Source organism: Aspergillus viridinutans (assembly GCF_018404265.1).
Source record: "Aspergillus viridinutans IFM 47045 DNA, scaffold_9, whole genome shotgun sequence".
In the NCBI taxonomy this organism is placed as follows: Eukaryota; Fungi; Ascomycota; class Eurotiomycetes; order Eurotiales; family Aspergillaceae; genus Aspergillus; species Aspergillus viridinutans.
Window position 1 is genome coordinate 331,539 of NW_025091225.1, and position 14,582 is coordinate 346,120.

At 41.2% G+C, this 14,582-nt stretch overlaps 2 protein-coding genes and 2 non-coding genes across 4 annotated transcripts; 2 read left to right on the forward strand and 2 right to left on the reverse strand.

Moving 5' to 3' along the window:
• Positions 1-342: 342 nt before the first annotated feature.
• Positions 343-912, reverse strand: Aspvir_r0021 (the record flags this gene model as incomplete). Its single annotated transcript, XR_006253211.1, has 1 exon — positions 343-912. It is a non-coding gene; the product is annotated as a 28S ribosomal RNA (ribosomal RNA).
• A 684-nt stretch (positions 913-1,596) lies between these two features.
• Aspvir_009729 (HET domain-containing protein) lies at positions 1,597-3,453 on the reverse strand (the record flags this gene model as incomplete). The annotated part of the gene is made up of 1 exon (XM_043272867.1): positions 1,597-3,453. One exon carries the CDS (start codon positions 3,451-3,453, stop codon positions 1,597-1,599), a length of 1,857 nt encoding a protein of 618 aa, XP_043128802.1.
• A 5,182-nt stretch (positions 3,454-8,635) lies between these two features.
• On the forward strand, positions 8,636-8,755 carry Aspvir_r0023. The gene has a single exon (XR_006253212.1). It is a non-coding gene; the product is annotated as a 5S ribosomal RNA (ribosomal RNA).
• Positions 8,756-9,392: 637 nt separating this feature from the next.
• On the forward strand, positions 9,393-10,708 carry Aspvir_009730 (zinc-binding alcohol dehydrogenase family protein; the record flags this gene model as incomplete). Its single annotated transcript, XM_043272868.1, has 5 exons — positions 9,393-9,515; positions 9,569-9,591; positions 9,651-9,770; positions 9,837-10,396; positions 10,503-10,708. 5 exons carry the CDS (start codon positions 9,393-9,395, stop codon positions 10,706-10,708), a joined length of 1,032 nt encoding a protein of 343 aa, XP_043128803.1.
• Positions 10,709-14,582: the final 3,874 nt, after the last annotated feature.

The following is a 14,582-nucleotide window of genomic DNA, read 5'->3' on the forward strand; positions in this document are numbered from 1 at the left end:
CTGCGCCTATTCCTGCTATGGTCGGCATTTTCATTGTGGCTATACCTGATACGATTACACTCACAACTGGTCCTTAGACTGCTCCTGTTTCTGCATCAACAATGCCTCCGACGATTGTCACTTCATCAACTGAAAACCTGGTGAACCACATAAGCATCCTATCTTACTGTTCAAAGCATGAAGACTAATAACTGATTAGAAGCCTATGCATGTATAATGATATGGAGATCAGCACTGGCAGAAAAATCTGACACCTTAAAAGCTTTGCTAACCCACCGCCGCACACCACTTTCTGACCACACTATGACTTCATTCTAGCCTCTAGCTGCCAATGAATACCAGAAATGAATACTGATAATCAGGCTACTCTTATTAACTGTAAGTTGCTGGTGCTGCTGCTGCTGGTTAGATTCTTAACTAACTCTTGTGTTTAGTTATGTTACTGTGAGAATCCAGGTGCTGGAATGTTAACTAGCTTCCCTTTTAGCACATAGTGCACAAGGGTGCCTTTTAAATGGAACTTCCCTATGCCTTAGGATCGACTAACCCATGTCCAACTGCTGTTCACATGGAACCTTTCCCTACTTTAGTCCTTAAAGTTCTCATTTAAGGATTTACTAATACCACTAAGATCTGCACTAGGGGCTATTTAACCTAGAATCACTCCTAAGGCTTTATCACAGACCCCTATGCCTGCCTACTTATCAGGGCATCATTTCTACGCTGATAGCAAGGTATGGGTAGCATGCTTAAGTGCTATCTATTTTTAGGGCTAGTTCATTCAGCCCTTGAGTTATTATATACTCCTTAGCAGATTCTGACTTCCATGGCCACTGTTGGGCTATCTAGATGAACTAACACCTTTTATGGTGTCTGATGAGTGTGCATTCTAGCACTCTGTTAATCAACCCTATGGCAACATCAGCCTTCCTTAGCACCTTCCTGACTAAGCTTAATAGCTGCCCCAACGCTGGCTGCGTCTACCTAAAGCTAGTCACCTTCCCTAAGGATTGGGACAAGGTCAACCGGGCATCCACCCTGCCTGATGATGATTACCTGGCTGTGATATATTGTCCTCTTGGTGGTGCATAAATAACTTTGGTAATAAGATATGGGTTGCCTTCTTTAGCTCTTGGATGGGGAGCTACATTGGGGACCCTTACTTGGATAACTGGCCATGGTATGCTTGGGCTGTTGAAGTTCTTCATCCCTAGAGGGGCAGGGGCAAGTACCTTGTCATCTGGGACTGTGACCCCTGACCGCCCTATATAGACAGCTCACGCCGGGACACCAAGCAACCACTTGAAAAGGTCCGATCATTTGCCTGGGTCTATATTTAGGGTGTATGCTCCCTTCACCACATAGCTCTCTCTTACAATTATAATAAAACTAAATTGGAGAATGGTTCAAGGAATCTCTAAATAGGCTAAAGAAAGCCACACTCTGTACTTAACCTATAAATAAGTCTAGGTATTTTCAAGCATGCAGACGGTGGTAGCATTGTTACTCATGCAGCAGGGAATTCAGCCATGTGTCATTAATATCCATGATGTCTCCGGCGGGTAACAGGGATATAAAACAGGCTAACCATTACCACTACAGAATCAGAAACTCCTCAAACTTCCCTCCCTTAATCTCAGCAAGCAGTGGAGTAGGATGTTCTTTCTGGTCCTCTGCGATGCCCTCGACGAAAACGTTTCCAACCATACGATAATGTACCACATCTTCGTCTGTATTGCGGAAGCCCGAGTCCCGCAAGGCAATCGGATTCATCATTTTGCCCGAAAGAATCAATAGATCTCCTTCCTGAATGTGCCCAATGCCAATGCCGAACCCGCCCGTTGGACAGTTCGTCAGCTGAAAGACCGTCCTTCCTGCGAGGGGTGGCAGATCCCGCAGGAGCTGTTTCACAAGTTTCGATGACTGGGTAGAGTTAGAAAAGTCGTCGGAAGAACTGGTGAGTTGTTCCAGGGCGTTGAGGATATCGTCGATTGCGAACGTCTGTTGCATCTCGCCATGGGCAAGAAAAGCCCAGACAAAGCGTTCCGTCATGTTCGCCTCGTCTACACCATTGCCCCATTCGGAGGCCGGCTCTTTAACTGCATCCAGAATCCTCCGGGCAATTTCCACAGTCTCCTCCGGGAACTTGAAAAAGATTCGAGTCCTGCCCACCCTCCTGGCCCAGAACCGTAGCACGTACTTGCCCGGAAGCAAGGACAAGTTCGTCATGTAATCTTTCTGCTCCCAGTCCTGGAGAGACTTGTCAATCTCCTTATATCTAAAACTGCTTCTAGACGTCGAATGCCGATAGTTCGGCACCCACGACGGGCTGGGGCTACCCAKGATATTCCCATGGGGCCCGCCGTAGAAATGAAACATGTTGAACACGAAATCAACCCCCTCGTAAACCAAAATCCAGAGCGTGATTTGGAGCGCCACCTCGTCCGCGGTATATTCGTAATCGACGGGGTACTTCTCCTGGACGCCGTCGACCATCGAGTATAACGCGTAGAAGCGGTCGAGGGGATTATAGCATTGGCGCTGGGCGGTCAGATCGAGCACATCCGCAAAGGACGACAGACCTTTCCGGCTGGCTGCGATATCGTGCGCAAAGTCCTGCATAGGATTTGACTGCGCGAGGCGTTGCCGCACTTCCTTCAGGCGGCTCTGGAGCTTCCGGTGGTTTTCGATGTCGGCCGCATCGCCCGCGCGCGGAGCCACTTTGTCGAGGTTTTCCATGAACGGGGTCAGAACCTCCGGAAAGTGTAGACCCAGATCGACTAGCGAGGGGAGGGTAAAGGGGATGTTGCCGACCATGCACACGGGGAGCTTCTCGGGTAGATAGTACTCCTGGAAGGTCCATATGCGTCCCCAGTACGGCGCCGAAACGATGTCCAGAAAGCCCTGGACAGCGTCTACAATAGATCCGATCGTGTCGCGCCGGTTCTTCTGGCTCCGCGGCCGCGTAATCTGCCGGACGTCCTGGAGGATCCCCGCCAGGCTGCTTTCTCTTCGCTTGATCATCGACATTGTCTGTTCCATGTTGGGATTTATTGGTCCGAGCCATGCAACGACAGAGGTCGCGTCCTTGTAGATACGGCCCATGAGAGGGAGCTGGGTGTTCTTTTCTTTGACGTTGTTTTGATCGATGCAGATAAAGTCAATCCAGATGAGGCGCTTCTTCCGGGAATGTTGAAGGCATTTCAGCGCTGCCTCCAGGTTCGTTGTGACCTGAAATGGGATGTCGTCCACCACGATTTCCACCTTTTCAACAACATTTCCCCAGACATATGAGAGAGCCTCGAATTGGGGTGAGTTGTTCAGTGACACGGTCTGCAAAGTGCATCTCACTGGGTTCTTTCCATTCTTGTTGGGTAGGATAGTGAGAAGGCGAATCTCCGCAGCCTCGGGATTGAGAGGAGAGTACGAAAACGAGCCCGAAGGATGATCCATTGGGGCAGACAGGCTTTCTAATATATGCAGATCCAAGTACGATCCGGCGAGATGTGAAGATGTTCGAGATGGAGACGTGACATATTTAGTAGTGTTGGCCGTCCGAGCGCTTTGACCTTGTGGCTTGAAGGGCTATAAAGTCCCATAGTCAGTGACGTAGCCGTAGCACGGAGATGGTTGGATTCCCTAGCTAGGAAGCCGAACCAGCAGTGAAGATAGGGGCAGCGGGCTGACTCAGCTAGTAGAGGTCATATGACCCTACAATACAGCCCCCTCAGCACACTAACTCAGTGAGGTCTATCTAACTTCCTAAATAAGTAATATCTATATTCTATTAGGTATTTATAAGCACTTGTGCCCTAAACCCTTTAAATAATATCTTTGCTAGTGGTTTTATTAGCTAATTAGCAACATTCTCTATCCCTATAATCTAGTATAAGATGATTCTGCCTTTATCCATTACCTATTTAATAAAATAGTAGTAATTATTAATCTATTTAGTAGTGGATTGGTATCCTAACTTCTATAAGATATCTAGCCTATTACTACTATTAGTCTAGATTAGAACTGGTGAATCATCTTTAATTCTAAGTATAGAGGTTAATTACTTAAGCTATATAGCTTCTTTAGTAGTAGTATTAAATATAATATATTTAGTAATTATAGATAAGGGAGTAATAATTAGTTAAGCCTTACTACTCTATAAGATTAGTACTCTACTAAAGAAGAAGATATATACCTTAGTAGATCTGCTATTCTCCTAATCTTAGAATAATAAGTCTATATAGCTAACTAGCTTCTGATTAGGTGAGGTACCTAGCTCTATTACTAGATTAGGGTGGCCTTTAAGGTATCTATAGATTTTATTAGTTATACTTAGGTTAGTAGTATTTAGTTTAGATCAGCTTTATAATCTACTAATTCCATAGGTTAGATCTAGCCTTATCTTAATACTTAGCTAATTAATTCTGCTAGTATATTATTAATAAGTAAATTTATTAATTAGATTAGTATCTTTAGTTAGTTACTAGCTAATAACTATTAGTAGATCTACTACTTAGTAATTAGTTATCTTTATCTTATAGAGAATCTTCTAGATATAAGGCTCTTATAATAGGGTAATTATTTACTTAGCCTAATCCCTAGTAATCTTATAGCTAAGAAATCTAGTTAGCTCTCTAAGTTCTTTAAGGCTAAAATCTTTCTTAAGGCCTTATTTAATCTTATTTAGGAGGCTATGACTCTCTATAGCTATTATATTATTATTAATATATAGGAGAATAAATATCTATAAACCTTTTATATAAATATAGGGGTCCTTAAGTAAAGGCTTAAAATCTAGTTTCTTTATTACTTTAGTAAATACCTAGTACTAGAGGTAAGCTGATTAGCAGAGGCTATAGAGGGCTTACTATAGTTAATAAACCTAATCTCCCTTAGCAGAGAAGCCTATTAGCTAATACATATAGATCTAGTGCTTCCCCAGAGTAGTATATAGATAAGTAGTGATTATATTAAATTATTCCTATTCTAGATTCTAGATTATAGTAAGTAAGAGAATAAGTTTAATAGCTAATTTAGTACTAACTAGGGCATGGACCTTATTAAAATCATAGCCTATCTTCTAGAAGTTACTATAGATGACCCATCTTACTTAGTATTAGCTAATATAGTTATTAGTATCTAGCTTAAGATCATAGACCTACTTCCCTAGAAGTAATGTAATATCTAGTGATTACTTAATAACTTCCTAGGTGTTCTTCTTAGTTAATTTACCTATCTAGTCTTCTATAGTAGCTATCTAGTAAGCTACTTATAGTGATTAGATTACTTAATTATATCTTATTAGTATCTTAATATCATGTCCCTTAATCTTATAAGGGATAGGTGTGGCAAAGAGGGCTAAGCTATAGTCTAATTTATTATTATTAAAATAAGATTCTTATATAATTACAGCCTAGGCTATTTACTAATTACCTAAGTAAGCAGGGCTTTTACCCTTAGTTAATCTTAATAAGATTTATCTTAGTTACTCTTTAATATCTGCTACTATAAATAGTTAATCTGTAGGTAATGCTATTAGTTTATATATATCTATCTTAATACTTTAATAGACTTCTTTAGTCTATCTAAGATTACTAGTAAATTTACCTAGCATCTAGACACTACCATTAACTCCCTAAATCTATAGTTAAATTAATTTCTACAGCTTAGCATCAGGGTTAATAGTCTAGATTCTCCTAGTTATATAATCTAGAGGGGGTGGCAGAGTTAGAAGATTCTTCCCTATATTTTACTTATATCTATCTACCTACAGAATTATAGTAGGGCCTCTTAGCTCTTTTAGTAATAATAGTTTAATTAGTTTTATTAGATCATTTCTAGCTACTAGCCTAGGATAGTTATTTCTTCCTTTATAGAATATAGCATCCTATATTTAGTGCACTTTATTTATTTCTAGGTCCTAGATAATATAGATATAGCTATAATCTCCTTTATAGCTAATTAAATAGCCTACTTTAGTATATTATTACCATTTCTAACCTTTAGCTTAATCTTTAATAGGTATATATTAATAAGCAAGGCATCCCTAGATTTATATATATCTAAGTAAAGATACTAGATTAGGTAGCTTAAGCACTTCATACTATTACTATATTAGTAATTTAGTCTAGCTAATTAGAATTAATTAATTTAATATATAAATAGTAGTATCTACTGCATATAGCTATAGCTCTTTTAGTAAGCTAGAGTTAATAAGTATGGTTCAGGCTATCTAGGTAATAATTCTATTATAATATTTAATTAGTCTATTCTGTTCTAGTAATCTAGGAGTAGTCTAATCTACTATAATTCCTTTTATCTTTACCTAATTAAATGCCTGGGAATAATCTTTAATATTATTATAATAGAATTTAATTAGATACTTACTATGTTAGTTCTTGACTAACTTAGTATAAGTAATAATGTTATCTTTAACCTTATTCTTATAGGTCTTTAGCAGGCTAAGTAAGATTAAGTAAGTCTTATTATCTAATAGGAGGAGATAATATTAATATCTATAGATGCCTTCTTTACTAAAACTAAATATATTAAAATAAATAACATTACCTACATATTTAGCTTGCAATATTAGATCTTAGCTAATAATTCTCTGTACTTTAGCTAATTAGCATAGAGGGTAGTATAGATCTGAATCTTAATAGATTTTAAACTCTCTATTATGCTTAAGAGTTAAGGCCATCTTCATAACACTAATATAACCTAATTATTAATGTAGAAGGCTATATTTAATTTTATTAGCTATAGTAGCTATAGGTAGGGCTGCTAGCTTAAGCTATAGGATATTCTACACCTTATAGGTATAGCTAACTATCTTTCTATTTAAAAGCCTTTAAATTATATTATCTTTAGGTTAGTAATAGATGCCTATCATTTTCTTAGCTAATAGTATAGAGAATAGGCAGTATAGTAATACTAGATTATAGTAGTATTAAAACTTAATACTATTACCTTCTTCTATTTATAAATAAATAGTGCCCTAGCTAAGGGTCCTCCCCTTAGCCCCTATAGCTAAGCTATATGTATATAGCTTCTTATTAGTTCTCTATAGCTTATAGTTAGTGAATTTACTTAGATTATTAGAGATATGGCCACTAGTGCCTGTATCTATAATCTAATTAGATAGTTAATATATAGTTAAGTGAGCTTCTCCTTAATTATATTTATTAGGCACTTATAGTGGCTGATCTACTACTATAGTACTATAGAATTATGATATAATTAGTCTATCTTCTTTATTAGATAAATTATTAACTATTATATTCATAGTTCTATTAGCTTTTAGTACAGCCTAGGTGCCTCTCTTTAGCTGCCATATTTCAGGCTATTATTCAGGATTTAGATACTAGTAATTAGCAGGTAAATACTAGCCTTTTTAGTAATAGATATATCTACCTTCCTACTAGCCTTTAGTAAACTAATTAGATAGCTACTTCTGCAAGTCTTCTCCTAGCTTAGGGCTCTTTTAGTTTAGGATTACTAGGGCCTTACTTAAAGCTTACTTATTAGTCTTCTTTAATTAGTTCTCCATGTATATAGATGGTGTGATTAGCTATTTAGCTAATAGAATTATAGCTAGGCCTTAGTTTAGGCTGAGGGCTTGGTCTTTAGCATCCTAATAGATGTAGAGAAATTTAGTATGGGTGATTATCTTAGTAAGATTATAGTACTAATAGCTTATTATAAGAGCATTATACTAGGTATCTAGTTTAGGCTATAGATTCTAAATTAGTAAGATAAGCATCTTGCATAGTTAGATTAAATATTTCAGACTATTTAACATATTTATCTAGTGAATTAGCTTATTAATAAAGTGATTTAGGGTAGTAAAGTCATCTCTCTAGATAAAGATTATACTTTCCTATATAGCCTAGGCATGATTAACGCCCCTTCCCTATAAAATTTATATTATAGTAAATATAACCTTATTAATGTAGTCCTAGGGAAGTGCTAATTCTTAGACTAATTATAGTAGATTAGTTAAGATATTAATTATTAACTATTTCTAAATCTACCTAGATAGCTACTGCCATCTCTCATAGTTCAGATCTTTTAGTTTTAGTCTTAGTATCTTTGGATTAATTAACCAGCCTAGATTATAAAGATCTAATATTAATTAGATGTAAGTGAGCTAATTATCTAGCTTAGTTTCACTATTTAGTATTAGTATGCTATCTAATTTAATATTATCTATTAGTAAATTAGCTACTTAGTTCTCTTTAAATGTTTCTTTAGTAGCTTGTTTGGTTCAGCCTAAGGCCAGTGTAGGCATAGAATTACTGGCCATCTCAGCCCCCTCAGTGAGGGCAGCATTCCAATTGCCTGATTAGTTAGATCTATTATAAGATATATTTAAATAGCTTTAATATTGCTCAGAATGGCCTAAGCCAGGCTCATAACCTGATGTAGCCATAGCACAGAGATGGTTGGATTCCCTAGCTAGGAAGCCAAACCAGCAGTGAAGATAGGGGCAGCGGGCTGACTCAGCTAGTAGAGGTCACGTGACCCTACGACAGTCAGCTTATACCCGAAGGCTGCATCTATGGGGGTTGGAGTGAAGTACGAAGCCTATGTACTTCCAATTGACTAAACTATATTCCTCCTCTCCAAATAAACCAGCACATACGACCATAGGGTGTGGAAAACAGGGCTTCCCGTCCGCTCAGCCGTACTTAAGCCACACGCCGGCCGGTTAGTAGTTGGGTGGGTGACCACCAGCGAATCCCGGCTGTCGTATGTTTTTGTTCTTTTTGTTTCAGTTCTTGATGTCTTTGTGAACTTATTAGGTTTCACTGAGTCAGCTCTAAAAAGTCTGGCTGAATTGGCATGCTCAAATCCCGCGATATGAGTTGGTCAGACGAACGCGGTTAATAATGGTAAGCATGGTTGACAGAAGGACACCTTGGAAAAAGAACTTATAATACTTAACCCCCGCCAGCTTAGCGCCGTTTAGCCCAATTTTGCAGTGGTAAACTCATAATGACAGTGCTTTCAGCTCAAGAGCAAGCCTACTTTAAAACAACTATATGCGAAGAAAAGAGTGACTGATTTCCTTGACTCACTTAAGTTCAATAATTTATAACATACTACGCAGAACCATAAAATAATACAATGTCATATGGTATTTGTGTACTGGATCATATGGTGTGATCTGCGGGGTAGCTGGGCGCCTGAAAGCTTCCAGTCGAAGCACAGGTGCCTCTGCCTCTTAATTCTGGTAATCTGTCAACAAGCACTTTCCTGTTCCTATCAATAAGAAAAAGAGGCTTCAACATTGAAATCATAGCAGATTCACCAACATCACGTCCCTGTATCAGAGGTTCTTTTATTCCAACTTAATCCCAACTATCTACCCTCTTTTTCCCTGCCCTCACAAGATGACACAAAATCAGGCTGCCTGGATTATGGATTCTACTGCGCATCCATTTAGTATCCAAGATGCCCCATATCCCACACCGGGACCTGGGGAAGTCGTGATTAAAAATGCCGCTGTTGCTATTGTGCGATCAAATCACTAAATTTCATGAATATTAGCTAATTTTGTTTCCTGTAGAATCCCTCTGACTGGAAAATTCAGTATGATTGAACTTTCTACCCCTCATGCAGCGTATAAGTTAATCTCATTATTCTCACAGAACATATGGTGCTCCTTGGCTGGGAAAGTGGCCATTCATTCTAGGCACAGATGTCGCTGGAGTGGTGGTTAATGTAGGCCCTGGTGTGACCTGCTTCACTAAAGGCCAGCGGGTCGTCGCGTAAGTACTGTGGCTGATTTTGCATGGAGATATATATATAGCAAGACCTGCTTATTGCTGTTATAGGTATTGCCACAATCTAGGGTCAAAGGATCCTGCCAACTCGGGATTCCAGTTGTACACATTGGTGAAGGAAATCACCGCATCTGGAATCCCAGATTCTATTAGCTTTGAAGAAGCCGCTGTGCTACCGCAGGCTATTTCAACTGCTGCGGCAGGCCTGTTTCTCAAAGAAAGCCTTGATCTTCCCTTACCCTCTGCTACTGGTGTGAAGCCGACAGGGAAATCGATTCTCATTTGGGGTGGCGCGTCTTCAGTTGGCGCAACAACAATTCAACTCGCAGAAGCAGCAGGTCTAACAGTGATCACGACTGCATCAGCTCATAACCATGAGTTGGTAAAGTCTCTAGGCGCGAATGCTGTTTTTGACTATAAGTCTCCTACTGTCATCGAGGATGTTGCCAGTGCGCTCGCTAATACTAACCTTGTTGGTGTCTTCGACGCTATTTCCGAAACTACAAGTTTTGAGATGGTGCGTGCAATTCTGGACCAGTTGAAAGCAGATGTCAGGACTATAAGTGTTCTGCCATATGATAAACCCACGGAACGGTTTGCTCCAATATTTAGTAAGGCCCCTTGTGATAACGCCTTTCCCCCCCCCCTCCTTTTTGCTCATCTTCGCTACATATAACTAACATTCTTCCCTTTCTTTCCTTTCTCGTCCTCATTTAGTCAGTTCCAATTTCCTAACCTATGACTCCAACAAACATGTCGCCGACGGCATTTGGAAAGACTTTGTCTCAGAAGCTCTGGAAAAAGGACGCCTTAAACCAAAGCCAGACCCTGAGGTTGTTGGGAAAGGACTAGAAGAAATCCAGGATGCTGTTGACACCCTAAAGAAAGGCGTCTCGGCTAAGAAGATCGTTGTCACTCTGTGATAATCAAGATGCTAGGGAAACTTTTTGACACTGGGCATTAGCAATATGGAAGGAGACAACCATCTGTAGTGGGAGATTAAACAACTTGCAGTCTAGTGTAAATAGGATCTATGAACAATTTATGGAGAATCTCTGGTGGGTTGAGGGGATATCCACACGGGGCATAAGGGTGCCAGCTACAATACAGGTAACCTGGCTTAAATCTCATTTTGTTTGCTGCTTCTGTGAGGAAGAAAAGAATCTTTCATCCCCCAACACAGCATCATGGTTGCCGCACCCTCCCGTCCCTTCCACTGGCCAGGTGGCATTCCCAATGAGATCCAGGTAGATGCTAATGGCGACATCACCCCTGAACAGGCCAATGAGGAGGCCAAAGGTTGGTTACTCTTGTGGAGGTAAGACATTCTGCTCCCGACTTTGCGTCTTGTAATCTTATATTTAATGGTTTTAGGAACAATGGGTTCCCTGTGTGATTGCTAACATCCCTGATGAAGATAGTGATTATGAGGTTCGCCAACAACGAGCACTAGTAGAGACATGGGCAAAAGCAAGCCAAGAGTTCTGTGATGTATGTTACCCTCTGTATTAATTGAATTGCAAACAAAAAATAACAAAGATAAACTATGAGAGTATCATCAGCAAGCCCTATTAAGGAACGCGCTGGACTACCCTAAAGAGATCCTGGATAATTCACACCTTTATTATGACTCTCCCAGCTTCATGTGCCTACCACCGCTGGGCCCATCCTACCGATCTAATCGGTCTAAATGGATTAAGCTATACATTCTCTCCTGCCAATTGGATGGTGAAATGGGGCATTGCCTTGAACGCTATGGGTCCGATCATGGCAGCATTGATCCCAACCCTGCGACATTTCCTGACCCGTCGACAGTCCAGATCACCGACGTGCTGCCAAGGGCCATCCTCGAAATGGCTAATTTTGGTGCCATGACCATGACCCGACGCGGCACAGTCCTGTTTATGAGACAGCTTTATCCTTGGGTCCTAGTTACAGCGGATGATCTGGATACTGCTCACATCACTATTGTTGAGTTTAAGCACAACGGCCAAGTCCGGGAATCCTTTCGTCGACGTGCTTGCAATATGTGGCCTGTGTATCTGGAGTACTGTACTGCTGGCAGGGCCCTCTCACAGGTGAAATGGGATAGATCAGACGGTTGGTATGAAACAGGATTAGCGCAGCTTGGCATATTTAGTTGCTACGTACCAGCCGGATTATCTAATTTCCACTGATTGGTACCTTTCCATTCAGCTACTCCGTCATGTTTTGAGCTTGGCAAAGAGCATCATGGATATCAAACATGCCTTTCCTCAACCAAAGCGGCATTGATGCCCTTCGTCCAGGTCGACTCCGGTCCTTCAAAGAGTTGGTATATTCTGAGATTACATGGAAAGCTCTTCTATTGCAGCAGCGACTCCAAATTCCAGTCGCGTGCAGTGAGATCCGGTCTCTCCTGCACGGGACTCCATCCATTCCATCCTCATTAGACATCGCGGAGAGTGCTGAAGGCCGCTCTCTTTACCTTGAAGGTTTCTCAAAATGGCTGATATCACCGGGGGATTATTGTACGCTCGGTCCTATAAAGAAGGCTGGTTTACGACGAGTTTATATCGGTGTTTATCAGCCAGGGTCTTGTAATCTGTCTGGTGAGCACTTTGCAGAATGGACTGGCTTTGAACATCTTCCAAAATCCACTGGCAACTATCTCAGTGTGTTCGCTCTTGGTTGGTCATATTTTCTTTCAACCCGGCTTATAGAGCTTCGCCAGGCAACAGCAGATGATAGAGTCATTTACACTGGCGCCTGGGCGGTATGCAGTACAGGCAACGACAGCCAAAATGACGACTCCTTCAGTATCGATGTTTCTGAGATTCAATGGTGGGCTGCAGTTCTCGCACCTGGATGCGGCTGGCAAGCAATTCTAGCCCGAGATGGCAAAGAGTACTATCCACCATGGGAGTGCCATCTTCGCGATAGTGCTATATTCAGATTGAACCACCATGCACCGCTGCTGTCATTAAACCAAACTTCCAACCCTCCTTCATCCATTGAAGCTCAAACATATCTATACAATCTTGCTCGACTGCATAATTGCTTTGATCAATTGCTTGCTGCATTTACTGCCACACTTACTTTCCCTCAATTTTCACGATTTGGGGCTCCTATTGTATTGCCACGCCCTATAAGGGTGCTAGGTTGTGCTTCTCTGAAACTTGAGCCTACATATACAGATAAGTTACCACGCATTGACGAACTGCCACATTTTATGGGTCTTTCTGTTACCTCAGACTTCATGGCATCGTGCATAGCGAGTTGCTTTTGGGAATGCGGTGTCTCCTGCAACCTTGTTGATGAGTGGCTCAATCAACCGTTGAAGGAGATTATACCTTGTCTTCCTCACGAGGGAAAATGCAATAGTATTATTTATGCCATGTCTCTTCGAAAGCCAAATGTTGCCACATTATGTCTTGGATCAGCTATTACTGCCTTATTACCGCAGATACTCCAAATTTGTCAATCATTCCTGCTGCCAACCTCTTTAGAAGCGTCTGCCTGGACTGCGTCGCCGCAATCCTTCATGGATCCTCAGTATCACCGCCGAACGCCAACTCATACAGTCAGTGGTGAAGATATGATACCTCGTGAGGACGAGCTTCGACTGTTATACTTGACGGATCTTGACTCTAAGATTTACGGAATGCCACCTCTGAGCCCTTATCCGCCGTTCGGATTTGTGAGTCTTCGAGATTCCTCTTTGGAGGTCAGATTACATGCAAATTGCGGTCATAAATTGTCCTATCATTCCTGGGAGTGGACGATGAACTCTGGGCAATGCTTAAGCGACTATGGTGCTGCGTACAGGAAATCTCAACATATGTCCCGGGCCAGGTCTAACTTCACAAAGATTATCCTTGGGGTCATGACTACTACTACTGCCATTCTCTCTATTCGGCGCTTTGGAAAGGTGTGTCTTATCTATTTCTTGGTTAATCGCATTGCTAATGTTCACCGAACAGCTAAGCCTTCTTCTCGTGGGGTTACCTCTCATCACACCCTTTATTCCAACGGCTATATCGCTCGGGGTGCCCGCGACGGAATCGTTGCTATCGAAGGCAGTTGCGATGGCGTCGGTTAGTTGGCGCCTATTATCAAGGCGAAGCCTTGCGCTAGATGAAGACCTCTCAGCACAGGCAACGCGGAATTTATTCTCTTGGACACTATTCCCAGATGGTACCAGGCTGGAGGATAGGGAAATATGGAAGCATGAATGGCTGCAATTCCTTCTTGAGCAAAAAGACATACTACCAATTGCATCGAGCTCATCTGATTGGGAAGAAAGTTCAAAGGATAGTTTGATATTACAATGGAGGGATCAATGTCAGGTAGAGCAACAGGGTGTACTAATTGATATATTCTTGGCCGGCCAGCAGCAGCAGCAGCAGCGATAGTAGTAGTATTCATACCCATACAGCGACCCTCTCTGGGGGCAGATGACCCAGCGCTCTCCGCAACCTTTCGCTTTACATTTCAAGAACGTATGTTGAGAATTAAAGTGTTTGTAGGTGGGGGAATCACCCTCTACACTAGAGGAATGGGAGCGCTATTAAAGTTAGCTTCTAGGAGCAATGTGCATGCATAAATATAACTTACCATATGTACAATGTACTATTGGGTGTTATATAGGTAGATATTCCAACCTTTTGTGCCTGAGCCATGGTGGATTTCCGTCCAATTTATAGCTCTCTGGAGAAGACTAAGGACCAAGTAAAGTGCTTGTAGCATAATAATTGTCTCTCCCTGAAACTTAACTGCATGCAATCTTGACACCTCAGTCTTGCGCCCAACCCCGCT